Source organism: Rhinopithecus bieti, unplaced genomic scaffold, assembly GCF_001698545.2.
Source record: "Rhinopithecus bieti isolate Rb0 unplaced genomic scaffold, ASM169854v2 scaffold_63334, whole genome shotgun sequence".
In the NCBI taxonomy this organism is placed as follows: domain Eukaryota; kingdom Metazoa; phylum Chordata; class Mammalia; order Primates; family Cercopithecidae; genus Rhinopithecus; species Rhinopithecus bieti.
This window is the reverse complement of record NW_016823868.1, coordinates 255,729-282,905: the sequence shown is the minus strand read 5'-3', so window position 1 is coordinate 282,905 and position 27,177 is coordinate 255,729. Positions and strand designations below refer to the sequence as shown.

Genomic DNA, 27,177 nt, shown 5'->3' with positions numbered 1-27,177 from the left:
CTCACGCTGCAACTAAGCTGCAAGCAGCTCACCCACCCAGGCCTGCCAATATACCACAGAAAAGACACACGAACCTTGCATTTCCCCTTTCTGACTTGTTGTGGGCTCCAACAGGCAAAGGAAACTGGAAGTCAGCAGCCAGGACCCAGCTGCAGGCCCCCGGGGCCATGCTGCATCCCTGGCCACACCTGTCCCTGTGCTGATTCAATGTCCACTTATCCTAGTTCATGGAGCGAGGCCTGGACTCAAGATGAAACAAAGGGGGCCTTGGCCTCCTGGGGCTCACAGTGCCCTGTGCCTGTGAGAGCAACCTCAGAGCACAGTACAGAGAAATGGCTGTGACAGGGACTCACAGCACCTGGCTGGCCAAGCACAGCAATGCACCCCCACCAGGCCTGGGTCCCTCAGCAGACACATGGCTTAAAGGTCCCTCAGCAGACCACATGACCTTGTAATTACCCAAGAGAAATGAAAAATGTGTTCGCACAAAAACCTGTAGACTGGCACTCACTGCAAAACTCTTCACAACAGCCAAGTAGAAACAACCCAAATGTCCATCAGCAGATGAAGAGATACGCAGTGTGGTCTATCCACGATGGAATATTATTCAGCCATGAAAAAGAATGAAGCGCCAGCACCTGTTACAATGTGGATGAGCCTTGAAAACATTCTACCAAGTGAAAGGAGCCAGACACCAAGGCCACATATTGTAGGATTCCATTTATACAAACTATCTAGAACAGGTAAATTCATAGAGACGAAAGATGAGCGGTGGCTGGGGCGGAGAGCCCGGAGTTGGGAACGGGGAATGGCTAATGAGGGCAGGGTCTCTTTTGGGGATGATGAAACGTGCTGGGATTAATGGCGATGGCTGTGTAACTGTGATGGTTAATTTTCTGTGTTAATTGGACTGGGCTATGGGGCACCTAGGTATTTGGTCAAACATTATTCTGAGTGTATCTGCGAGGGTATTTTTGGATGAGTTTAATATTTAACTCTTTACCTTTTAGAAAAAAAAAAAAGTTCAGCTCACTCCCAGCACTCACTTAATTTTACATAAACATGCTCTTTGAGGCTGAAGCAAATCTGACTGATGTTCTATGTGAAAATTAAATATAAAAACCGGCCAGGTGTGGTAGCTCATGCCTGTAATCCCTGCGCTTTGGAAGCGACATGGGTGGATCACTTGAGGTCAGGAGTTTGAGACCAGCCTGGTCAACCTGGTGAAACACCATCTCTACTAAAAATACAAAAAATTAGCCAGGTGTGGTGGCAGGCACCTTGTAATCCCAGCTAAACTCGGGAGGCTGAGACGAGAATCACTTGAACCCGGGAGGTAGAGGCTGCAGTAAGCCGAGATCGTGCCACTGACCTCCAGCCTGGGCAACAGAGAGAGATTCCATCTCAAAAAACAAAGAAAATTAAAAAGAAAAAAATTTTTAATTTCTAAGCAAAACAACAGGATCATCTGAGTCATCTATTCTGGAAAAATCGGATTCATCAAATGAATCTTCAGCCACCAACTGATGAAGAACAATGTTAATATCACTCGTAGGAATGCTGTGTTCTCTAGGATTTGACATTTTTAGCGATCGAGAATTACTTTTTTTTTTTTTGAGATTGAATCTTGCTCTGTCGTCCAGGCTAGAATGCAATGGCACGATCTTGGCTCACTGCAACCTCTGCCTCCCGGGTTCAAGCAATTCTGCATCAGCCTCCCAAATAGCTGGGATTACAGGCATCTGCCACCACGCCCGGCTAATTTTTGTATTCTTAGTAGAGACGGGATTTCACCATGTTGGCCAGGCTGGTCTCCAACTCCTGGCCTCAGGTGATCGGCCTGCTTCAGCCTTCCCAAGTGCTAGGATTACAGGCATGAGCCACCACACCCGGCTGAGAATTACCATTTTTTTTTAATGGGAATACCACTACTAAAAATGGAATATGCTATAAACAGAATGATGTCTTCTGTTTCCGAAGTCAATATACTAGAGTGATGTGAAAATAATAATAAAAGCAAGCTACTTCCTGGCAAAGTTATCTCGGGGTGAATGCTGCAGCCACAAGCACTGCTGGTGAGTGTTCTCAAGGCAAACGGGAAAAGGGTGCAACCAGGAGCCCGGGGAAAGCACACTGTGTGCTCTGATGGGGGTGAGCCTCACCTGATCAGTTGAAGGCAACAGGGTTTGGAAGGCACACTCCAAGATACAGTGCCTTGGCACAGTGAATATTTTCGGCTGAAGGAATTTAAGAAATGGCAGGTCCAAGAAGGACTTGCTGGCTGCCCCTTCTCTGAAGTAGGTCATAAGCCCCTCATGTAAGAGGTGCCCTCCCGGCCGGGCGTGGTGGCTCAAGCCTGTAATCCTAGCACTTTGGGAGGCCCCGAGACCCGGGGGCAGATGCAGCGAGGTTCAGGAGATCGAGACGCATCCTGGCTAACAGCGGTGAAAGCCCCTGTCTCTACTAAAAAAATACACAAAAGCGCTAGCCGGGCCGAAGTGGCGGGCCGCCTGTAGTCCCAGCTACTCGGGAGGCTGAGGCAGGAGAATGGCGTAAACCCGGGAGGCGGAGCTTGCAGTGAGCTGAGATCCAGCCACTGCACTCCAGCCTGGGCGACACAGCGAGACTCCGTCTCAAAAAAAAAAAAAAAAAAAAGAGGTGCCCTCCCTACACCCAGGGGAAATGAACAGCCTCATCTCCAGAGATAGAGGATCTGAGAGGGGCCCCGGTACACAGGCCTTGCCGAGACCCCCGCCCCGGGCTCACTGTTCAGCTCATCTTTTGTTGCTCTGTCACAGGTTCCCATGACTTTAGTTACTCTTCATCAAACCCAGCATAAAAACGTCCAGGCTTAGGCTGGGCACAGCGGCTCACGCCTGTCATCCCAGTACTTTGGAAGGCCGAGGTGGCTGGATCACTTGAGTTCAGGAGTTGAAGAACAGCCTGGCCAACATGGTAAAACCCCATCCCTACTAAAAATACAAAAATTAGCCGGGTGTGGTGGCACATGCCTGTAGTCGCAGCTACTCAGGAGGCTGAGGCGTGAGAATGGCTTGAACCCGGGAGACAGAGGTAGTAGCAGTGAGCAGAGATCATGCCACTGCACTCCAGCCTGGGCAACAGAAAAACAAAATAAATAAACAAAACAAAACAAAAAAAACTGCTCAAAACAAGCAAAAAACAAATAAAACAAGCAAAACAAATAAAAACTGCTCAGGCCTAGGCCGGGCACGGTGGCTCATGCCTGTAATCCCAGCACTTTGGGAGGCCAAGGCAGGAGGACTGCTTGAGCCCAGGAGTTTGAGACCAGCCCGGGCAACATAGTGGGACCCTGTCTCTACAAAAAATAAAAAATTAGACAGGCAGGGTGACGCATGCCTGTAGTCCCTGCTACTTGGGAGTCTGAGCTGGGACTTAAGAGTGGGTTCAGAACAGCTCCTGGGAACGGCAGCTGGGTCCCAGCTTGAGCCTAGAAAGTCAAGGCTGCAGTGAGCTGTGATTGGGCCACTGCACTCCAGCCTGGACGGGCTACAGAGTGAGACCTTGTCTCAAAACAAAACAAAAACCGCTCAGGCTAACGGTTTCTCTGGGTCTTCATTTCCTTATGAAGGCTCTGTGTCAAGTAAAACTTACTTGAATTGTTACGCTTGTTTCCTGTTAATCTCTCTGGCAGTCTAATTTCCAGGGTCCCAGCCAATGAATCCAAAACCGATAGAAGGAAACGGTTTTGTTTTTCTCAGATTTTGTTCTGATCAGGACTTTGTAATTTTGTGACAAAGACCTGAAGGTCTGAATAGGACACAAGGCCTGAGTGAGAGAGAATTCTTCCTGCTTAACCGCCTTCAACCTGGAACATCAGTTTTTTCCTGCTTCAGACTCAAACGGACACACGGGCTCTTCCTGGGTCTCAGGACCGGAACGACGCCATTGGCTCTCCTGGGTCTTGGGCCTTCAGGTGGACACCAGAGCCACACCATGGGCTCTCCCGAGTCTCCAGCCTGCTGATTTACTCTGCGAATCTTGGCACTTGCCAACTTCCGAAATGAGGTGAGTCAACTCCTCACAAGAATAAATCTCTTTATCTGTGCACACCTACACACCTTCTATTGGTTCTGTTTCTCTGGATGACCCTAATACAACCACTTCGTGAGTACAGCAAAACCATTGAACTGTAGGCTTTGAAAAGGTCAAGGTCACAGTATGCGAATTCTATCTCCATAAAGCTACCACTTAAACAGCAACAAGAGGCCAGCGAGCCCTGTGCACTCCTCTGCAAGCAAGAGCGGGGACAGCATCGTCCTTGCCCTCGGATGTCCCCAGCCTCCAGCCCAAGTCTGGGAACATCTTTCATGTGCCCCCTCCTTCAATTCTATAGTCCCAGGGTCAGGGCAGTCCTCAGCCTGGTACCTTCTCTGCACCTCCTCACCCTCTCCTCACACCAGCCAATGGACACAGAGGTCTCCTCACGGATTTTTATTTTTAGTATTTATTTATTTTTATTTTTTTGAGACAGAGTCTCACTCTGTCGCCCAGGCTGGAGTGCAGTGGCGTGATCTCGGCTCACTGCAACCTCCGCCTCCTGGATTCGGGCGATTCTCCTGCCTCAGCCTCCCGAGTAACTGGTATTACAGTCATGTGCCACCACACCCGGCTAATTTTTTGTATTTTTACTAGAGGTAGAAACCGGTTTCTCCACGTTGGCCAGGCTGGTCTCGAACTCCTGACTTCAGGTGACCCGCCCGCCTCGGCCTCCCAAAGTGCTGGGATTACAGGCGTGAGCCACCGCGCCCAGCCTCCCCATGGATTTTTAAAAGGGCCCTGGGTGACACGGACTGCAATCTGCTAAGTCACTAAATGACCCTTTTAAATAAAGAAGGAAGTCATAAACCTCCACTTAAAAGGAGTGGGGGATGGCAACAGAAACACAGCCAGTCAGAAACCGGAAAGGTCTCACTCAACTCGTCCCCAAGGTCTCTGGGTAGAAGGGACAAGAAGGGAAAACCTGCCTGCTAAGACACCCCACTCAGCACCCCACCCCCCAGATGCAAGACGCAGCTGTGCATAGCGGCAGCAGTGAGGACCCTGGCCCAGCAGGTCCCCGCATCCCCGGCAGAGGGCTCCAGGGGCTAGGGCTGCTCACCACGACCAAGAAGAAATGACCGCAGGAGCCCCCAGCTGCTGGGGGTGGCTCCCGCGGTTTCCTGGGCCATCTCTGGTGGGGGTGGCCCCCGCGGTTTCCTGGGCCATCTCTGGTGGACCCACTCCAAATCTGGAAGAGGCCCAAGCCCTCTCCCTCCCCATATCCTAAACCCCAACCACACCAGCCAGGAGCCTTGATGGACAAGAAAAAACTCAATGAAGCCCCACTGTGCTGGGTGACATGGGCCCCAGAGGGAGAGGGGCCCCTGTGTTGCTCAAGTTTAATGATAACTTCAGCAGTCGGGTCTCCAAGTTAATTAGCTCTTTCTTCCCCAGCAGTCCTCAGGGAGCCCCACGGTGAGCTGTGAGGAGCCAGCCCAGCACGGCACACATGAAGTAGGGGCCTTCCCTCACTCCCACTCCACAAACACCAGGGCCCCTCAGGGGACCAGCCTCCCATCCCTGAGTCATTTCTCCCCCACTGCCCTCTCAACAAGGAACAGAGAAGGAGCTTCTACTGCTTCTGTAGATGTAGAAACTGAGGCATGCACAGACAGGTCATGCGTGATATGGTTTGGACATTGTCCCCTCCAAATCTCATGCTGAAATGTGATCCCTGATGTTGGAGGTAAGGCCTGCAGGGGCAGGGGTTGGGTCATGGGGGCGGATCTCTCATAGAAGGCTTGGTGCCCTCCCCATGGTCATCAGGTGTGGGAGATCTGATTGCTATAAAGAGTCTGGGAGGGCTGGGTGCGATGGCTCACACCTGTAATCCCAGCACTTTGGGAGGCTGAGGCGGGTGGATCACAAGGTCAGGAGTTTGGGTCCAGCCCAACCAACATGGCAAAACCCCGTCTCTAGTAAAAACACAAAAAAATTAGCTGGGCGTGGTGGTGTGTGCCTGTTATCCCAGCTACTCAGGAGTCTGAGGTTACAGTGAGCCGAGGATTGTGCCACTGCACTCCAGCCTGGGTGACAGAGCGAGACTCCATCTCAAAAGAAAAAAAAAAAAGAGTCTGGGAGTTCCCTCTCTCGCCATGTGACGGGCCAGCTCCCCCTTCACCTTCTACCATGAGGAAAAGCTTCCTGGGGCCTCCCCAGAAGCCGAGCAGATGCTGGCGCCACTTGTACAGCCTGCAGAACCGTGAGCCAAATAACCCCCCAGCCTCGGCTATTCCTTTACAGCAACTCGAAATGGACGAACGCGATGTGTTAGTTTCTCTTTCTGGACCCCACAGTGTGCCTGGCTGGGGCTGTGCTCTGGGGAAATGGCAACTGTGAGGTCCTCACAGACAGGGCCTGGGGTCTTAACCACAGCCGCATCTCAGCACCTTGATATTATTGAGTGGATGCCCAAAAAACACTGCTGGGTGAATGCACGAGTGAATGATGAAGATGGAGGTGGCTGTTGGTGCCAGGGTAAGGCCCCAGGAGTCTGGGGAGGTGGGACCGGGCAGTTCAGGTCAACGGCTAACCCTGGGCAAGGCCGGGAGGCAGCCAGGACAGGAAAGGACAGCTGAGGGATTTTATGCGAGTAGCCTCACTCTTCCCAGGAGGGCAGTAAGCAGGACTCAGACCAAGGGGTGCCAGGTGGGAGCGGCACTCAGGTGGCCCGAGGAGCAGGTGCAGGCTTGGCAGGGCTGGTGGTACCATGTGTGGGGCCGATCTTGGCCCCATTCACTGCCTCCACCTCCTGGACACATGGGCCCATGGCCCCCAAGGCCCTCTTCTGTCCCCATGCCCACCTCTCCAGGCTCCACTTCCAGATACCAAGCCGTTTTCTCACTCCCATCTCTCCCGTTGTCCCTATATCTGAGCTGACCTCCTCCCCGAGCGCTGGTGAAATTCTAGTGCCCAGAGGTGCATCTCACATTCCTGGGCCACAAAGCCTTTGCAGTCACCACTTTCCCGGGACATTCCATCTTAGAGCTGAGTGTATACTTATCTCACTAGATCAGAAGCTTCAGGAAGGCCCGTCTTACATGCTCCTGCCCCCCACTTCCTGCCCGCCACTCAGCCAGCGGCTGCCATGTGGTTGGGCCTTGGCAGCCACCGCAGCTGGTAACACACACTTAGCACTTCTGTGTCCAGGTTCCGTGCTGAGCCTCTTCCGTTTCATCTCCATTTGTCTTCATGATGGCCCCTGATGTGGTAACCATCATTATCCATTTTTCAGACAAAAGACTATGGCTCAGAGAGAAGGAATGGCAGGTCCGAGGCCATGTGGTTCGTAACAGGCAAATGGACCCGGCAGTCTCTCTACCCACGAGTGGGGCTCCTCCCTGTCTACAGAGCTCACCGAGGTTTTAGAGCCTGGAACCAGTGAGTCCATTGAGCGCAAGGATAGCGGTGGCGCCGGGGCTGGAACAAGGCAAGGGCCCCCCGAATCACAGTCCCGGCTGTGGACCACACCTCGGGACCCCGCCCTGGCTGGGAACCTTGCTCCAGCCCACCCAGGACCCCTTCCCACCCCAACTCCTGCACTGGGCTGTGCATGGGGGTCTGCTGAAGGAGTGAGGGCAGGACGGATGGTGAGCAGGGTAGAAAGCGACTCTGGTGGGTTGGCTTCTGCTGGAAGCTTGAAACGTTCCTGGAGAACAGGAAAATACCAGCGGAAGAGGTTACAGCCCTCAGAAGGGCTCGCTGGGGACTGTCCTGCAGCCCTCTCCTCGGGACAGGCAGAAAATCCAGCCCCCCTTCAGGGTGAGTCCAGGGAGCCTGTGGGGTACCAGCTGTAGCTAGGGTGGTGCATGGGTTTACCCAGGGCACGCTGCCGTGGAGGAAGGCCGTCTGGAGGACGAGACGTGGCCCGCAGTCAGCTTAAACTTCATGTATTCTGTAAATAATTATTTATAATAAACAAGCCTTATTCACCCTCTAAGAAGAGTAAAATACTACAGGAGGCACTTTCTCACCAACTACACACGTCACAGTGACTTCACTGCGTCACTGAGGGAGGGCCCAGGGTGCCCGGTTCAGAGTAAACCATGGCCAGGGGGATGGGCACACTGCCAAATCAGCCAGACCTCCACTCCTGAAAATGTGGGCTAAATTCTCTTCAACAGGTTACAAGGAAATTCAGCGTGAACCCCATGTTTCCACCACTATTGGGTGTTCCAGAAGACTGGGAGGAGGGGCCTTGCCTTTTCCCCACTCTTGGTCACAGGGTTTGAGGCCACAACTTGGACTGGGACCCCAATCTCCTTCCTAGGGAAGAGGCTCAGTCAGGGGTGTCTGCCAAGGCCCAGTGCATAAACACGGAATTCACTTAACGTCCGCTTTGGCACCTCTGGGCCTCCCACACTGGTTTCCCCTATCTGATCCCTCGAGCAGGGAGAGTGATGGGGCATGGGGCACCTCTAGGGGAGACTGGGGGACTGGAGCAAGGTTCCCAGCTCAGGGTGAGGTCCTGAGGCACGGTCCATGCAGCGCTGCCTCTCACAGGAGGCCTGGGGCGTGACCAGGAGCTCGGAGACTCAGCAGAGGTCTGGGCATGGGACTCTTGGTACACAGCCAGGGCGAGGGCCGAGGCTGTATGGATGTGAGCAGGTGACCCTGTGCCACCAAGTACCATCTGTGCCGGTCCCTGTGCAGTGGTCCCCATATCACTGAGCTTCAGGCAGGTGAGGCAACCATCCAAGGCACACAGCCCTAGGGGAAAGGCTGGACCCAAGTGTGTCTGATTCCAGAATTCAAGAGGACAAGCCGAGGAGTCTGAGTCCCCTGAGACCTCAGTGATGGCTTAGTGCCTCAGGATGGCCAGGCTGGCTCCTGCAGCTTTAGTCAGCCGTGCCCGCCTTCAGTCATCCAGGGGCTCAGCACTGGTCACTGAGACCTGGTACTGGTCATGGGTGCCCATCCCTGGTTGTGGGGACCTGGTACTGCCTGTGAGGCCCATCCCTGGTGGTGGGGACCTGGTGCTGGTCACTGAGATCTGGTATTGGCCATGGGGACCCATCCCTAGCTGCAGGGACCCAGTATTGTCTGTGGGGTCTGTCCCTGGCTTCGGGGAGTCAGTACTGCCTCTGGGGCCTATCCCTGGAGGTGGGGACCTGGTGCTGGAGGATCCTGACAGCAAAACCACAGAAGCGACGGGTAACAGTAGTCCATTAGCAGAGCGTGTGGCCTGCCCTGGCCGCGGCACCTTCCTCCACTCTGTGCCTTCTCACCACAAAGCCTGGTACAGGTAATGAAGCCAAGAGGCGGAGAATCCGCAGGAGGATGCACACACCTGCTCCTCGTGCAGCGTCCCTGCGCCCTGGGTGGCTGAGAACCCCTGCTCCTCCTCCAGGCCTCTCCGTGCCAGGTCTGCACTGTTCTGCCCAGCCTCGGCTCCCACCCGCCCAGCCCCCCAGCTACAGACAGCAGCGATTCTCTCTCCCACTCAATGGGGCCACTGTCCAGCCCATCATTAGTCTTCAGGGCCAGCAGATGGCACCGGCCATGGGCAGCGCTTCCTCAGGTCCCAGCACACAAGGCACAAAAGACACCATCCTGCCCCAAGACCCTCCTAGTCACGTGGCACATGGGAAGTGGGGCTGCCCTGGGGAGAGCGCGTTCAAATCCCCGAGGAAATGCCGCTCTTTGGTCCTTTTTCTGAACAATCCTCCAAGGAGACCTTGCGCGGCGAGCGCAGGGAGAACGGAGATTCTTGTGAGGCTCTCGGGCTAGCCTCACAGAAACCACAAAATATTTGGAGAAAAGTTGAAAATCGGCGGTCACACAATGCTGACCATTCATTCAAACACTTGTTGAGCAAGCACCTATGACGTCCGGGAACTCAGGACGTGGATCGATAAGACACAATCCTCATGTCAGTTCTAGTGAGAGAGAGAGAGAGATGGCACCATCAACCCCACCCACTGGGGACCCCCTTGGAGGCGGCGTGCAGGTTCAGGGCCGAATCTGCCCAGTGGACGTGCCACCCACGTCCGCATATCTCCTGGTCCTGTGGTGGCCCCTGGAACAAAGGCTGAGAGATAAGAGACAAGGATCTGGGGGAGGGAGGACGTCCATGCACATTCCACTGGGGACACCCGCAAGGACGACTGCTCAGTGACCGTTCAGATGACCGAGTCACCTGGTGCTTAGAGCCTGGCACCCACAGAGCAGGGCGGGGGTGGCAGGCCCTGCCAGGGGCACAGGCCTGAGAAGGGAGTGCTGCCAGCCAGGCTCAATGGGACAGAGAGCAAAGGGCCTCCTTCCCGAAGGCCATGCAGAGGCTGGGGGTCAATGTCAGCAACTCCATCAACATCAGTGCCCTGAGGCCGACCCAGAGTTGGGGTTCCAAGAGCAGCCTTGGGCGCTCAGGAGCTGGGATCTCACAGAGGGTGTCCCCCACCCCTAGCTTCGGGCTAGTGACAGATCTGGCGTGCTTCTGCCCATGATCCAACTACTGAACCCAAATGAATGCATTGACAAATCGCATTTAGTGTTATTTATAGGGAGAAGGGAGGATAAAAAAAAAGAAAGAGGCCGGGCGCGGTGGCTCAAGCCTGTAATCCCAGCACTTTGGGAGGCCGAGACGGGCGGATCACGAGGTCAGGAGATCGAGACCATCCTGGCTAACACGGTGAAACCCCGTCTCTACTAAAAAAATACAAAAAAACTAACCGGGCGAGGTGGTGGGCGCCTGTAGTCCCAGCTACTCCGGAGGCTGAGGCAGGAGAACAGCGTGAACCCGGGAGGCGGAGCTTGCAGTGAGCTGAGATCCGGCCACTGCACTCCAGCCTGGGCGACAGAGCGAGACTCTGTCTCAAAAAAAAAAAAAAAAAAAAGAAAGAAAGAAAGAAAGAAAGTAAATCGCTTTTAGGCTGGCTGCCCAGCAGGAGGGCAGATGGGCCATCACCTCTGCCACTTTTCAGGCCCTTTGCACTGACTCCCCCACCCCCAGCAAAACCAAGGCCCAGCCCCTCCCCACGAAACCAGCCGAAACCAGTCCTGGAGTCAGCTGGGATGAAGCAACTCCTGCAGGCAGATCATTAACTCTACTGTGATGGTTCGAGCAGGGAACCCAGATCAGGCCATGGCAGCTCAGGCACCTGCAGAAGGCCTGGGCCTCTGGGTGTTAAGCTCTCTCTTCCTGCACCCCCTCCGAGCCCGGTGGGCAGTGTGCGATTCCCAGGGTTGATGAAAGAGAGGAGGAAGAGGCTGAGCTGCGGCGAGTTTGAACAGCCAGCCCTGGGAGGGACTGAGGTGGGGAAGGTTCCCACTGCTGCTCCACAGGCCCTGGAGCAAGGCTCCCATGATTCCGCCGCCAGCGGGGCAGGCACAGGCCTGGGTGCTGAGTGTGCCAGGATCTCCGCCGCTTCCTGGGTGGGGGCGAGAGGGACCCTCATGGGCCTGTAATTAGACCCGCGCCTTCCCAGCCAATTCCTCATCAAACAAACTCACACGTACAGCGGACTGGGCATGGCCGCCACCCTCGGGAACCCCCTGGGAAAGCTTCCCAAGGCTCTGCTGAGCTCCGGGAACAGGTCCCTACCTGTCCGGGAACCGGGCTGGCACTCAACAAACAAATCAAAGCTCGGCACTGGAAGGCAGAACTCTGGGACTAGAGTCCCAGCCAAGGGTCACAGTCCCTCCCAGTCCCTCAGGAAGCCTCTTCCCCAAAGAGTGGCTGTGCGAAGCTGGGAGCCTCCAGAGTCTTCCCAAAGCCCAGGTGGTATCAATGCCCTATGTTAAGGTGAGGGCTGCAGAGAGGGGCCGGTGGGGAGGAGCCCCCACAGCTCACCCCGGCCATTGACCCTACTCTCAAGCATTGAAATAAAGCCCTCTTCCCACACCCTCGGCCAGGGAGAGAGGGCGGAAGCCCTAAACATCCGGGGTGTATGGGAAAGGCTTACATGTACCGAGGAACCAGATAACGGAAGCTGCTGGCGGTGGTGACAGGCTTCTTAAAGGGACCTTGAGACCTTTGACACCAGAAGGGAAGCCGCACACTGCACCAGGCCTGGGGACAGGGAGAAGGGGCTCCTAAGGACAGGGTGGTCCCCTCCTGTGGAAGTGCCTCGCATTGTCTGATAACAGCAGCTCGGACCAGCCGTGGCACAATAGGAAGTTGGGAGAATATGGTGGCCCAGGAGGCTGGCCAGGGCTGGGGAGCGGTCAATCCGGAGACTCTGGTTGCCCAAGTGGGTCTAGGGTTTCTGGGGTGAAAGCCCAGAACCTTGTGGAGCACAGTGGGCCCAGTGTTCGGAGGACAGATCCCAGGCCCAGATAAGGCCTTTTTTTTTTTTTTTTTTGAGATGGAGTTTCACTCTTGTTGCCCAGGCTGGAGTGCAGCAGCACAGTCTCAGCTCACTGCAATCTCCACCTCCCAGGTTCAAGTGATTCTCCTGCCTCAGCCTCCTGAGTAGCTGCGATTACAGGCACGTGCCACTATGCCCGGATTAGCCAGTATTTTCAGAAGAGACAGGGTTTCACTATGTTGTACAGGCTGTTCTCGAACTCTTGACCTCAGGTGATCTGTCTGCCTTGGCCTCCTGAAGTGCTGGGATTACAGGCATGAGCCACTGGGCCTGGCTGACAAGGCCATTTTTGACATGGAATGCTGGTCTGACCACAGTGTTCAATGGCTTCTGCCTGCAACTATGCCCCCACCTTCCATTAAAACAGGGCTCTCAGGGCAGAAGTCGCATCTTCTCATCCCAGAATGCCCCACGCCACCCCCCATGCACGCACAGTGGCTCCTCTCCACCGCAGCTGAATCGGCCCCATCACAATGACAGCCTACAGGGGCGGGGGCTGGTGGGAACATACACAAAGCGGCCAATGCAATAGTTTCTCAGACACCCCGACACAGAAATGACCAGAGGACAAGAGGGGCAAGCCGGGGGTCCGCGGCAACTCAGGTCTCCAGAGACAGGTGTTAAAAAAGGCGAGCCATACCACAGACCTTCCTTGGCCATATCTCAGCCTAAAAGAGACCCAAGAAGGAGAAGCAAGAATCCCACCTTTCCAACGAGGACTCGTATGCTAGATGCTAAGCAAACACCTTCTTACTTTTCCTGCAAAGGAGCTCCTGGGGCTGCCAGGGGAGTTAGCCAAAAAGAGTGACATTCGCGGAAACACACGAGGCCCCATTAGTTTCAAGGCAAGGTGGCAATGAATGGAGGAGGAAAACCCACACCATTATTAGGGAATGGGGCCTTTTTCTGCTTCCTCCTCTGCTAACAGGTTTTCTCATGTGGGATCCAAACCAAATTCCAACTCGGTCCTGATCCAGCAGGTGCTGTCCCCACAGCCCAGAACAGACCTGCCAGAAAACTACTGCTCAACCTCCTTCCGGGTGGCACATTTTTCTCTGGGAAAGGAATTACAAACTTATCTTAGATGAGCAGAGAGCTGTTCCCCAAACCTCTGACCAAAACACAGCAGATTTCATGTCAGAAAGCAAAGAGAGAGGGGCCAGGGATGAAGTGTAGCAGGCTGGAGGCTGAGTCAGTTCCCAGAGTCACTGGGACGGCGTTTCAGGAGCAGATGGCATTGCCTGCAAAGCTCCTGGCCCCTCCCTGCTTTGATGCCAGGGACCACCCTCTGTTGGCTGCATGACTTTAGTCTCTGGGGTTCTCCCAGCATGAAAAGCCCCTCTGAAAGCAGGTCCGTTAGGGAGTTCCCTCAGCCCCTGCTCACTGACATGACTCTGCATGGCGACACCCCACATGCCATTGTAGAGAAGCAAAGCACACGCAGACGAGCCCCGCCAGCAGCACCCTCCCTCCCCACTCCTCCCAGGAACACCCTGCACATCTCCAACATATCCAGGAATCCAGAGCTGGGCTGTAGCAGCAGTTCCCCGGATCCCAGTGCTGGCGCTGCGGGGAGCTTGGGTCACTGCATTTCGAGGGTTGAGACTGTCTCCAGCCTCCAGCCAGCCGGTCTTCAGGAGCCCAAAGGGGTGATAACTTGAGCGGAGTGATTGTAGAGAAAGTGGTGGCCAATTCGAATTTCTTCCTGGCCCTCCTGGAAGCCAGGGAAACCCCTTGCGAAAAGGAAACATGTTCCAAGAAGCTCCCGGCAGGAGGAGACTCAGCCACTCAGCTTAGTTGGCCAAATATTTACAAAGAGATAGCTGTGACCACACAAAGCCCTATTCTTCTATTTTGAGGCTGAAAATCTGGTCCCCGCGTGGAGACCAAGCTCCCCGCCACCCCTCTCCTGGGGACCCCGCTCGGTCCTGCCGGCCTCAGGTTGGGGCCCAGGGACAGCGTGGCTCCCGGCCCCGCCACCGTGGCCATTGGGGCCCGCCTCACAGCCGCGCCACCTGAGAGCCCCCGAGCCAGTGGTGCAAGGCTGGGAAGAACAAAGGAGCAGGACTCACCCCAGCAGCGGAACGTCGGGCTGCGCTGGACGCGCCGAGAGCCGCGGCCCGCCCACCGGGTCACATGGCTCGGAGCCCAGCAGAGGATCAAAGAGGCTTTGTGGCCGCGGAACAAGGAGCCTCCCAGAGCGTGGGGCAGAGGTAGGGAGGGACCTCGACTGCCTGGGAAGGGAGGCTCGGTGGGGAATTGCTCCAAGGGGGCAGGGCGAGGGGAGCAGGAGGAGGGGGCAGGCAGAGATGGGGAGCCCAGCAGCAGGCCCGGTGCAGCAGCAACTTGGAGGCACGGGAGGGACGCCAAGGAGCTGCCACTCGCTAAAGGAAAGTGACAGGGTCCCTGGGAAGAGCAAGGGGGAGCCGCTAGGAAGAGAGGGGAAGAGGCTCCTAGGGACCTCCAGCCACACTGTCCTTGCCCTTGTCCCTGAGCTTGTCAGAGGCGGTGCCCGTGAGGAGCCCCCTCCTCCCAACCAGGTCCTGAAACTGACCTGGACGCCCTCTCTCCCTGTGCTCTGCCCAATGCCCCTGCTTCCCAGGTGCTCCCCCACCAACCTGCTCAGACATCCCCACAGCTGGGCTCTCAGGGGGCATGACCAGCCACCCCAGAAAGCCATTCAGACCTGCAGGCAGGGTTGGAACACAGCCACGTGGGTTTGTCCCCTCTACCCCAGGTGCTTGCTGGCTGGGACCATGGAAGGAAGAAGGAGCAGGAGAGGAGGGGCAGGGGATGGGGGCGCAGCTCACCCTGAGCTCTTCTTCCGAGAGCCTCTGGATTCAGATCCGATCCAGCTCCTGCCTCTCCAGCCTCTCCAGCCCCTGGGGGACCTGGCCAGTGAGTCAGTCTCTTCCTCTCCCCCTCCCTGCAGGCCTGGGATGTGCTGGGACCCAGAGGGGCACAAGCAAGGGGGTCCCCAGAGGAGGGAGCTGACACTATAGGGGCTGGGCCTGGACGCTGGGATCTGCCAGACCCATCTCAGTGCCACGACCTCTGAACCCAAGTGAGTCACTCCCAGCAGGGGCGTGGCCACTCCCACACTAGGAGAGCGCGCCTGGGAGTGGGCTGGTTCCGAGGGCTTGCTGGGGACTGGGAGGGATTCGCTCAAGTGGAAAGAAGCCTTTGGTGACACCTTCTGAGGGCCAGGGGCTGAATTCTGGAGGCTGCGCCCTCAGGCAGCCCCTACAGGATCTCATGGTCACTGGGTTCCACACACTTCCACCTTTCCCATCCCACACCCCCACCTGTGGCTGGGGGTGACTGAAGCCCCCAGGGCACCTGCCACATTGGCCACACAGGCCAGCCACGTCCAGCGGCTCCCCAGCCAGCAGTCACTGGCATCTAACCCATCACTTCCCACTCCTCACGGCCAACTTTCCACCTAAGGCCTCCTGGTCCCACGGCCCTCCCCACCTCACAGTGAATGGGAGCTGCTACCACTGGTCTCCGGGCGCCAGGCCAGAGCTGGGGGAGTGTCTGGGAGGGGACTGCATGCCCGGAGTCCCTGTTCCCATCTGAATGGGAGGGAGGCTGGTGGCAGATCAGAGACGTGGGTTCTGAGTCAAACTGAAATCCAAGGCCCTGGGCCCGTCACTCAACATCTGTGGAATTTGACCTTCCCTATCCATAAAATGGGTACCACCAACACCAGTCGCCAAAATTACAGCAAGACACACGTGTCTAGGCCAGGAAGTGCAGCCACTCAGAAAATACGGCTCCCCCTTCCTCCAAGAAGCTGATTTCCCCAGCACTGGGAGTGAGAAGAGTCTGTCTTTTCCACTGCCTGCAGCCCATCCCATGGCACCCTCGTCACTGGCCCCTAAAGGGCAGCTCCAGAAACCACTGACAAAGGATGCCGGAAGGAACTCCTTTCTGGCCAGGTGTCAGGGTCAACAGCAAGCCTCGAGGATTCAGCTTCCACCATGCCCCTACCCCATCAGCCTCCTCCCTCCCTCCCCGAGGGCAGAACCTTTCTTCCTTGGCCTTCCTCTCCGAACCTCCTTCTCTTTGCCTCTGGCCTCAATCTATCCCCCAGCTTTTCCGGCCCCTCCAGGCTTTTCCCAGGGCCCATGACCCTGCTCTCCTCCAAGCCCAGCCTTCTCCCCTCCTCTGCCTCTGGATTCCTGACCTGGGCGGCCAGCAGCCGGGGTGCTTTGCTGAGGTGGCCGCCCCTCTTGCAGTGGTTCCTCTTGCTGTCACCAAATGAGGGTCTCCAGAGCACAGAGAGGGCATCTCCGGCCTAGGGCTGCATCCCCCACACAGAGCCTCTGTCCTTCAGGATTTCTCAAAGTTCTCCACCACTCAGCACACACTCAGCGTTCAGGCAGAGTAGCCCCAAAGCCTTCTCGGCTGCCCCTCGGTCCAACCCTCCAGCACAAACAGCACACGGGCCACAGACGCAACCTTACGTTTTCCAGCAGCCACAATAACAAATGTAAGAACAAGCCAGGCACAGTGGCTCACGCCTGTAAATGCCAGCACTTTGGGAAGCTGAGGCGGGCGGATCACCTGAGGTCAGGAATTTGAGAGCAGCCTGGCCAACATGGCGAAACCCTGCCTCTACCGAAAATACAAAAATTAGCCAGGTGTGGTGGCGGCCACCTGTAATCCCAGCTTACTCGGGAGGCTGAGGCAGGAGAATCACTTGAACACGGGAGGCAAAGTTTGCAGTGAGCCAAGATCATGCCACTGTACTCCAGCCTGAGCAACAGTGTGAGACCCTGTATTTAAAAAAAAAAAAAAAAAAAAAAAGAATCATTAAAAAAATGTAAGAACAGGTGATATTCATTTTAATATCATTCACTTAACAGAGCCCAAAATATTATCAATTCAACATGTAATCAATGTAAAAATGACAGATATTTGACATTCTTTTCTATCCCCCTTGCTAGGACTCTGAAACCCAGAGTGCATTTCACACACACGGCACCTCTCCATTTGGAGTCGCCACATTTCAAGTGTTCAATGGCCCCATGCAGCCAGCGGCAATCATGCTGGACAGTGCAGCTGGGATCATCTCAATTTTTTTTTTTTTTTTTTTTTTTTTTTTTTTTTTTTTTTTTGGTGGTGGGGCGGGTACAGAGTCTTGCACTGTTGCCCAGGCTGGAATGCAATGGTGCGATCTTGGCTCACTGCAACCTCCGTCTCCCGAGTTCAAGCAATTCTCCTGCCTCAGCCTCCTAAGTAGCTGGGACTACAGGTGCACACCACCATGTCCGGCTACTTTTTGTATTTTGAGTAGAGATGGTGTTTTACCATGTTGGCCAGGCTGGTCTCCAGCTGCTGACTTCAACTGATTCGCCCGCCTTGGCCCCCTGAAGTGCTGGGATTACAGGCGTGAGCCACCACACCCATCCTCGGATAGTCTCAATTTGATCCTAGGATAATACCAGGTCATCAGAGAGCTGTTGATTTGGACCATATTATGATTTGAGCCTCCCAGATCATTCTCAGCACCATGTCTACAAGCCACATTTAGAGGACGATAGGACACAGCTTGGTGAAACACACAGCAGCATGTTCCGTAAGACACTGGTGAGGCCACAGATCCCGCCATCAGTGTCACCCGCCTGGGAACATTTCACTGTCAGAAAATGCAGAGCTTCTCCTAAGAAATGAATGTGGTTGGGTGTGTTGGCTCACACTTGTAATCCCAGCACTTTGGGAGGCTGAGGCAGGTGGATCACCTGAGGTCAGGAGTTCAAGACCAGCCTGACCAAAATGGTGAAACCCCGTCACTACTAAAACTACAAAAATTAGCCAGGCATGGTGGTGCGCGCCTGTGGTCCCAGCCACTCAGGAGGTTGAGGCAGGAGAATCGCTTGAACCCAGGAGGAGGAGGTTACGGTGAGATGAGATTACGCCACTGCACTCCAGCCTGGGCGAAAGAGCGAGACTTCATCTCAAAAAACAAACAAAAAAAGAAATGAAAGTTCTAGGCACACGCTAAGTATCTCTTAGACGATTCCAAAGATATAAATTACTGTGACTGCCGACTCTTCCCCTTCCCTGGGTGTGCCTGTCCTGCTTTCCTAGCTCATAGGTGCTCAGGCCGGGACATACCCGACTCAAAGGCAGCCTGCCACAGACCGTGGGGCCTGGCTGGCTCAAAAGGGAGAATGAGGCCATTGGAATTTTCCCAGGAGTGAGTCTGACGCTTGGAGTGTTTTTTGGTGGAGGGTCCGGAAGCTAGGAGGCAATGCAGACGTGGGGGCTGAGACACTATTTGGGGCCATTTGCAAAGAGGGATACTCAGGCAGTGACCCCAAGGAAGGAGCAAGGGGAGGAGAGGGCAGCACATCCACACCCCTTCAACTCCTGCCCTTCCGGAGGCCTAGGCATTCCACACGCCGGCCTGCCCGCATGGACATCCTTCCAATAAGCAACTCATCGTGCTCATGTTTATTTATTTTAAAGTCACACAGAATTGCACTTATTAAAAACGAATTTATAGAGACAGAAAGCATTCTGGTGGCTGCCAAGGGCTAGAGAGGGCAGATGGCGAGTGAGTCCTTCATAGATACGGGGTTTTCTTTTGGGGTGATGAAAAAGTTCTGGCACTAGATAGTGGTGATGGTTGCACAACACTGTGTATGTACTCAGTGTTACTAATGGGAAATTTTATGTTCTGTGTATTTTAGCACAATAAAAAAATATACATTTAAAACAACAGAATTCAACATGTCCTTTTTTTCTCCTTGAACAAGTTTGTTTTCTTGCTTTTATCTTAAAATCAAAAGGGCCCTGAGATACACCACAAGCCCCCAGGGTAGGCTGAATAACTCTCCCTCCCCAAACTGTGTTACCTTATGTGGTAACAGGGACTCTGTAGATGTAACTGAAGATGTTGAGATGAAGAGATTACCCAGGTGGGCCCCAAATCACAAGCGTCCTTTAAGAGAGAGGCAAGCCAGGTGTGATGGCTCATGGCTGCAATCCCAGCACTTTGGGAGGCTGAGGCAGGCAGATCACCTGAGGTCAGGAGTTTGAGACCAGCCTGGCCAACATGGCAAAACCCTGTCTGTACAAAAAATACAAAAATTAGCCAGGTGTAGTGGCACACGCCTGTAATCCCAGCTACTTGGGAGGCTGAGGCAGGAGAATCACTTGAACCTGGGAGGTGGGGGGGCTGCAGTGAGCCAAGATCATGCCACTGCACTCTAGCCTGGGGGACAGAGCGAGACTCCATCTCAAAAAAAAAAAAAAAAAAGAGGGAGGCAGAGGGAGATCTCACTGCAGAGAAGGAGGAGGCTATATGAGGATGGAGGCAGAGGCTAGAGGCTAGAGGGATGCAGCCACAAGCCAAGGAACTCCAGCAGCACCTCCTGCCTAAAGCTGGAAGAGGCAGGAATGAATTCTGCCAGCACCTTGACTTTAGTCTGGTGAGACTGATCTCTGGCTTCTGACCCTTAACACTGTAAAGGAAGAAGTTTCTGTTGCTTTAAGCCACTGAGTTTGTGCTAAGCAGTTACGGTGGCAACAGGAAGCGAATGTAGCCCTCAGTCCATTCCTCCGCCCACAGCAACACAGGCGCCTCCTCGTGCAGATGAAGAAACACAGGCTGAGAGCTGAGCTGAACTCTGCCAGGCAGCCAGTGAGTGGGACAGGACCCCGCCCCTGCCCCCACTCGGGGGTCTGTGTCGAATTTTCGAAGGCTGCTGCTCTTGAGATAGTGAGCTTCCCACATCCACAGAGACTCATCTCAAAGCTGACAAAGTGCCCCCTTTGAGGGGCATCAGAAAGATGCCCCAAGGTATCCTTGCCACATGTCTACCTGTCTGTGGACAATGCCCACAGTCCTTCCTGGTGACCCACCCAACAGCAGGGTCACAGGGGAGGGAGCAGCACTGGCCAGCCTATCCCGCAGCAAGGTCCCACTCTGGAAGCCACAGGGGACAGTTGGGACTCCCACCTCCAACTGAGCCAACTGGGAGAAGAGCCCAGAACAGTCTTGGAGGCTGACACCTGCCAGGAAGTGCAGTGACACCCACGTGCTGCTGAAGCACGCAGCAACACAGCAGCAGAGAGGAGGGGATGTGGTTTCCCAGCTTCCTCCCCACCCCCCAGCACACACATGTGCATACAGATACACACACACACACGCACACACACGTGCACGCACACATGCACCGGCCCCCAGTTCCCAGGTCCTGCACTCTGCCCCTGCCAAGCTCCTTGGCTACCACCAAGCCAGGTTGTGAGCACAGAGCTCAGCCTTCCTGCCAACTCTTTTCCAATCCATCCTGGGCAACACCCCAGCGGGATGCAGCAGATGCTTCCCATCACATGCCAAGAACAATATCCCTCCCTCTCTGCGGGCCGGTGGCCGCGCTTCTTCATGGGGGTGCAGGGGGACAGGCCGGGGAGCAGGAGGGTTGTTCTGATGGCTGGTATGCATCTGCAGCCGTGACGCCCCAAGGCAGCCCACATTCCTACCCACAGACCGACCTCCAAAAGGGGCTGGGAGCACCCACAGCCCCTGCCGCCCTTGGGTGGACAGGCTGGGGGAACCCCGAGTAGCCCGAGTGAAGGCCATCCCCAGGCAGGCATGGTGGGACAGAGGGGCCTCTGCACAGTTTCTCTGTGAGGCAGCGCAGCTGCTGGGCACATTCGGGTGACATGTTCCTCTTTCTTCTGGTTTCTTCTCACTTGGCCCGGGAGAACGTTCAGGATGCCCCAATCTCAAAAACACGCAAACCCTCTCTTCCTTTGACCTACCTAACTCCTCAAAACTGTGAACTTTCTCCCGGTCTGAAGAGCCCAGCCTCTCAAAGTGGGTCTCCACTGCAGCTTCTAGTTTCCTACCGCCCACTCACTTCTTAACCCGCGCCATCTGGTGTCCGCCCATCTCACTATTAACGGAGTTCTTGAAAAAATCCTCATGGCCAGTATCCAGCTCCACCCCATCTGACCTTGAGGGCAGTGCCTGACACGCAGGAGCTGGTTCTTCTCCCCTCCTTCTCCCCTCGGTATTCCCTAGTCCTGGGGTCTGGATGGCTCCCAGGGGTCCCCTCGTCCCCCGATTTAGTCTCCTGGGGCGACCACACCACCGTTCCAGCTTCCCAGTTCAGCTGCCTCTCCGCATCTTGCCCTTGGAACACTGCCCGTTTTCGAAGACTCAAGCTCCCCCTCCCCGACCCCCCTCCCCCAGGCCTCTCACCAAAGTTCCTACTGGCTGTTTCTTCCTGTGTCTCAAATCAGTCCTTCCTGCCCAGGACCCACAGGTTAGTTTCCACCCTATGACTGCTCCCCTGAACCACTGGGATCGTCCCTCCCACCAATGCCACCTCCCATCTCGCTACCTCACCAAGGCAGGGCTCTGCTGGATGACCCCTTCCCACTTCATCACTCCTTTTTCCCAAACATGCTTCCAGGTCCTCTGTTAGTCGAAATCTTCGCCTTGCATTCGAGACCCTGCAATCTGGACCACCTCACTTTCAGGCCTGAATTCCCACTCCTGTCTAAGGAGCCTACACTCTTCAGCCAGGCCGACTGTCTCGCAAAACCCACTAAAACCCCCCCCGGCAAATGTCACCACCTCCAGGAAGCCTCCCTGACATCCTCCATCATATGTGACCCCACCCCCAGAGTCAGACCCTGACTTGGAGACCCTGGACTCTAATTCACCTTTTGCCTCTTTTGAGTCTCCTAGCGGCAGGCTCATCTATGTTTGTGGTCTCTGTAGCAGGAGGCCCATTTCCTTCCTTTCTAAGAAGTGCTCGCCCTACCGTCCTGTAAGCTGCAACTTCCCTAGCAGGACCTGCAACGTGCCTTTTTTAGTTTTTTCTTTTTTTTTTTTTTGAGACGGAAGTCTGGCTCTGTTGCCCGGCTGGAGCGCAGTGGCACGATCTAGGATCACTGCAACCTCCACCTCCCAGGTTTTAAGTGATTCTCCTGCCTCAGCCTCCCCTGTAGTGAGATTACAAGCATGCTCCATCACACCCAGTTAATTTTTTTTTTGTATTTTAGCAGAGACAGGGTTTCACCATGTTGGCCAGGCGTCTGGAACTCCTGACCTCAGGTGATCCGACCGCCTCGGCTCCCAAAAGTGCCAGGATTACAGGTGTGGAAGCCGCCGCGCCCGGCCCATAATACGTGCTTTGCCCTTCCTTTTCCCCTATTAAGATGGTATTACGCGCCCAAAGTTAAAAAAAAAAAAATCGGGGGCCACTGCACTCCAAGCCTGGGCGGACAGAGCGAGACTCCGTCTCAAAAAAAAAAAAAAAACCAGTTGGCTGGGCACGGTGGCTTACGCCTGTATATCCCAGCACTTTAGAGGTGGGCAGATCACAAGGTCAGGAGTTCGAGACCAGCCTGGCCAACATAGTGAAACCCCGTCTCTACTAAAAATACAAAAAATTAGCCAGGCGTGGTGGCAGGCACCTGTAGTCCCAGTTACTGGGGAGGCTGAGGCAGGGGAATCACTTGAACCCGGGAGGTGGAGGTTGCAGTGAGCCGAGACCACGCCACTGCACTCCAGCCTAGGTAACAGTGCTCAAAAAAAAAAAAAGACTCCGGCTCAAAAAAAAAAAAACCAGACTAGTCAAGTGCAGTAGTGAGAAGAGGGGAAAGAGTGGAACAAAGAGTCTAATCTGTAACCGAACAATCAGCTGAGATAACTCACCACCTTCGGAGCAGCCACGGCCCCACCTTCTCTGCTCTTTTGAGTCACATTTTTTAGTGAACTCCCATACGTATGTGTATGTGATTAAATCTGTCTTTTCTATCGTTAATTTATCTTCAGTGAGTTGAATTCGCAGGCCCCCAAACACTGAACCTAAGAGGGCAGAGGAAATGCATTTCTTCCCACCTAGAAAAATACTCCCCCTCTTCACCACAGTGTCGCCTTTCCCACCCACAGCCAGCAATTTGGACCCCGTTTCTCGAAGTCTATGAAAGCAGGACAGCCTGCCTGCAGGATGTTCCCATCACAAAAGGAGGGTCAGGGCCGGGCGCGGTGGCTCAAGCCTGTAATCCCAGCACTTTGGGAGGCCGAGGCGGGCGGATCACGAGGTCAGGAGATCGAGACCATCCTGGCTAACATGGTGAAACCCCGTCTCTACTAAAAACACAAAAAATCAGCCAGGCGTGGTGGCGGGCGCCTGTAGTCCCAGCTACTCGGAGGCTGAGGCGGGAGAATGGTGTAAACCCGGGAGGCGGAGCTTGCAGTGAGCCGAGATCGCGCTACTGCACTCCAGCCTGGGCGACACAGCGAGACTCCGTCTCAAAAAAAAAACAAAAAACAAAAAACAAAAGGAGGGTCAGGTCTTGTGGGAGGAAAGAAACGGGAGTGGCAAACGTTCACATCTTGGGCTAGAAAGAGGCACCAGGTGTTCACCGCCCTGGGTAGTCAACATTTTTAAAAACGGAAAGAGAAGTCTTCTGCTTCACTGGGGCATAAAGAGTCGTGACCTTTTCTGTGGCTAAGTGGCTGGGAGGCTGGGGAGACAAATGGTAGCCATCCTGAACCTCAGTTTAGTTGCCTGTAAATGGAGGGCAATGAAACCACCTGCTGTTTGGGTGCTTGAGAGGCTGTTGCTCAAACTTCCTGCCCTCCCTCATTGGGTTTTGGGGAAGATCATATGGGCTAGCAACATAAAAGCACTTTGAAAACCACACGAAGTGTCTCAGCATGGGGGTGCTGGCTGACTCCAGGCCTGTTTTCACCACCCGGCAGAAAATCCCCCCGAGAGGGCCTTGTTTTTCCTCCGGGGCAGGGGCCCCGTTGTCAGACCTGATGGCGATGGTGGCTGCTCAGGCTATCCGGCAAGAGACTGCTGTCAGCCCCAGACCTACTCCAAGTCCAGGAGGGAAGCAGGCCGGGGTGGGGGGGTCTGAAGCCCTTCATGTTTTTGGCGGAGACACTGGGGCAGGCGAAAGCGTCACTCATGGCAAACTAAGAAGCTTGTCTGAATTGGGCCCAAACCATCCCAGCCCAGAACGGAGCCCAGCTCCATTCTCTCCTCCCAGAACCAGAAGCTCAGGACACCAGAGGCTGAGAGAGAGCTGGAATAGCTCCTCCATCTGTTTGTTCAGAGACAGGGACCCTAAGCCACCTTCTCCCCCAGCTCACTCCACAAACCCTTTGTGCCAAACTCTCCCCGTCCAGGAGCTACAGGCCCTATTTGGGAGCCATCCAGGGTCTCAAGGTCTCCACCACCCAGCTGTCCATCTCTTCGGGCCAGGCCTGCAGGCGTGGAGATCAGCAGGATGGGGTTCAAATCTGGCTGCACCCTGATGAGCTGAGTGACTCTGGGGGCATTTCTTAACCTCTGGGGGGCAACGCTCTCATCTGCAAAAAGGGGACAGGGCTCTTCGAGGAGAGTGGCAAGTAAAGGAGATGGCACCTGTGCAGACGGCACCATGCGGGCGCCCAGCGGATGATCATGCATCGCCTTCCTGCCTCTTCTCCCTGCTTCTGCAGGAGCGTGGGCAGCAGGGAGCCAAGAGGAAGGGAGCAGCTGTCCGCTTGGGATGCGGGCTGCTCTGAGTTGGAAGTGAAAAAGGAATAAGCAGCAGCTGCTCACTGACGAGCTTCATGTATCTGTGCCGTTAAAGGTGCATCCGGAAGATTTCCCGGGCAAGTTCTCTTTTATAGGTAGGTATATGAAGGCCAGGTGCAGTGGCTCACTCCTATAATCCCAGCACTCTGGGAGGCGAAGGCAGGTGGATCACCTGAAGTCGGGAGTTCGAGACTAGCCTGGCCAACTTGGTGAAACCCTGTCTCTACTCGAAATACAAAAATTCGCCGGGCATGGTGGCAGGTGCCTATAATCTCAGCTACTTAGGAGGCTGAGGCAGGAGAATTGCTTGAACCTGGGAGATGGAGGTTACAGTGAGCCAAGATCGTGCTACTGCACTCCAGCCTGGGTGACAGAGCGAGGCTCCATCTCAAAAAAATAAAATAAAAATAAATTTTTAAAAAAGGTATATGAAAAAAGTGAAATGCCATGAGTGTTTTGTCGCAATATGCCAGTTACAAACGGAAACTGGAGGACTTCCCAAGTCATCTCCTTCATTTCTTCCCTCCCTGCATATGTACTAAGAGTCCCCTGGGTGCTGGCAGCATCAGGGGACCTGGGGTGCCTCACAGACCCTGCCTGCTCAGATCTTAAACCCAAGGAGGAGACATAAAAGTTAAAATAGGGTGGTAAGTGAAACAAATGGGGACCAGATGGGGCAATTTGGCAGCATTTGGCAAGGCCCTTATTAAGGAGTCCCCAAAGAGGCCCAGCTTCCAGGGGAAGGAGGCGCCCCAGGCAGTGGGCCTGCAGAGGCGAAGGCCCGGAGTGGGGCTCTCAGCGAAGCTGTTCAGGATGCCCGAGAGGAGGGGGGCAACTCACAAGCCTAGTGACGGGGACAGTCATAAAGTGCCATGAAGCACCATCCAGGCTGCCCACCAGCCTCCAGGACAGAAAGATCACAGCAGTTAAAGGTGTGGGGATCTGCTCACCTGATCCCCACTCAGCTCAGAAAATGACTGTTTCAGGGCTACAGGCAAAAGCCCAAATCCTGCAAGCTGCTGGCCACAGGGTGCGGCTGGGGAAAGGTGGGGACGCCCACCAGCCAAGGTCTCTAGGAGCCCTGGGCTGCCGGAGACGCCTGCAGGACACCGGGAGGGCAGGCCAGACTAGAGGGACTTCTACCTCTTCTCTCAGGCCCCAGCCCTCAGGCCAGAGGGCCCCCAGGGCTGCAGGTAGACAGGGAGAGGCCTGTGCCATGGCGGGTCACCTGGTTCCTGCAGGAAGTGGCCAGAGGCCCCAGCACTTGGGTACAGTAGCTACTCTTCCAGCCCCTGCCAATGATGCTGTTGCTCAGGGTCCACTCTCTCCAACTCTCCTCCCCAACCAGGGAGGAAAGCACTTTGGAGCAGGAGCTTTGGCTATCTGGCTTGATATTCCAGCACGACTCTGCACGATCCTGGGCCAGTCACTTAACTACCCTGGGCCTCCATTTCCTCACTTGCAAATCAGCAGACAAACCCCCAAAGTCTCCCTCAGCTACAGAATTCTAAGTGTTAAAAAAAAAAAAAAAAATCCACAAAAGGAAACACGTGTCCAGCCCACACCCTCGCCTTCATTTGTCAAAAGGGGAAATGGTTTTGCTAAAGGGGTTTTCTTCCCCCAAAAACAGACATGGGAGACCTTTCCTATGATTGCAGAGCTGGAACAGTCCAGAGAGGAGCCCAGAATCTCCCAGAGCTTGAGATCCACAGGGGAACTTCTCCTAATTCTTCCGGGATAGGAGCACTACTGCCTAACAGCATTCAATTCCCATCACTGCTGTAGCAAATGACCACACACTTGTGATGTCAAACAACACACATCTGTCCCACCCTCCACCTCACTAGGATCCAGGGAAGGTGTCTGCAGGGCCGGGCACCCTCCCGAGGCTGCAGGGAGACTGTGTTTTCCTGCATTTTCTCCCCGCCCGCATTTGTGGCCTCCTTCCTCCTTCCAAGCCTCTCCCACTGCACCACTCGGACGGTCTACCGCGCTTTTAAAAACTCTTGTGATGACAGCGGGCCCATGTGGATTATCCAGGATCATCTTCCTATTTTAAGACCAGCTGATTAGCAACCTTACCTGGCCCTGCCATGTCACCTAACATAGTCCCAGGTGCTGGGGATTAGGAGGTACACACCTCTGGGAGTCATTATCCTGCCAACCCCAAGATCCAGGTCCTGGAGGGAGATGAAGGGTAGGACTACAGGCCCAGGAGGCTGCCT

General features: G+C 54.9%; 2 protein-coding genes across 10 annotated transcripts in view; both read right to left on the bottom strand.

Annotated features, from left to right (window-relative positions):
• Positions 1–27,177, bottom strand: part of SEPTIN9 (septin 9) — a 213,902-nt gene that overhangs the window by 35,600 nt on the left and 151,125 nt on the right. Inside the window, exon 1 of one of the 9 annotated variants that reach the window (XM_017861948.1) lies at positions 15,200–15,450. The exons of 5 other annotated variants lie outside the window; for them this stretch is intronic. The gene's annotated coding sequence lies outside the window, so the exon portion shown is untranslated. Of the gene's footprint in view, positions 1–11,623; positions 12,206–14,461; positions 14,939–15,199; positions 15,451–27,177 lie in introns of those variants that run through there. 3 more of the 9 variants (XM_017861946.1, XM_017861950.1, XM_017861949.1) reach the window with 3 other exon arrangements.
• Positions 19,705–21,629, bottom strand: LOC108521919 (uncharacterized). Its single transcript, XM_017861951.1, is given in 2 exon segments — positions 19,705–21,029; positions 21,032–21,629. Coding segments are annotated over 2 exon segments (792 nt in total). The 5' UTR covers positions 21,071–21,629; the 3' UTR covers positions 19,705–20,276.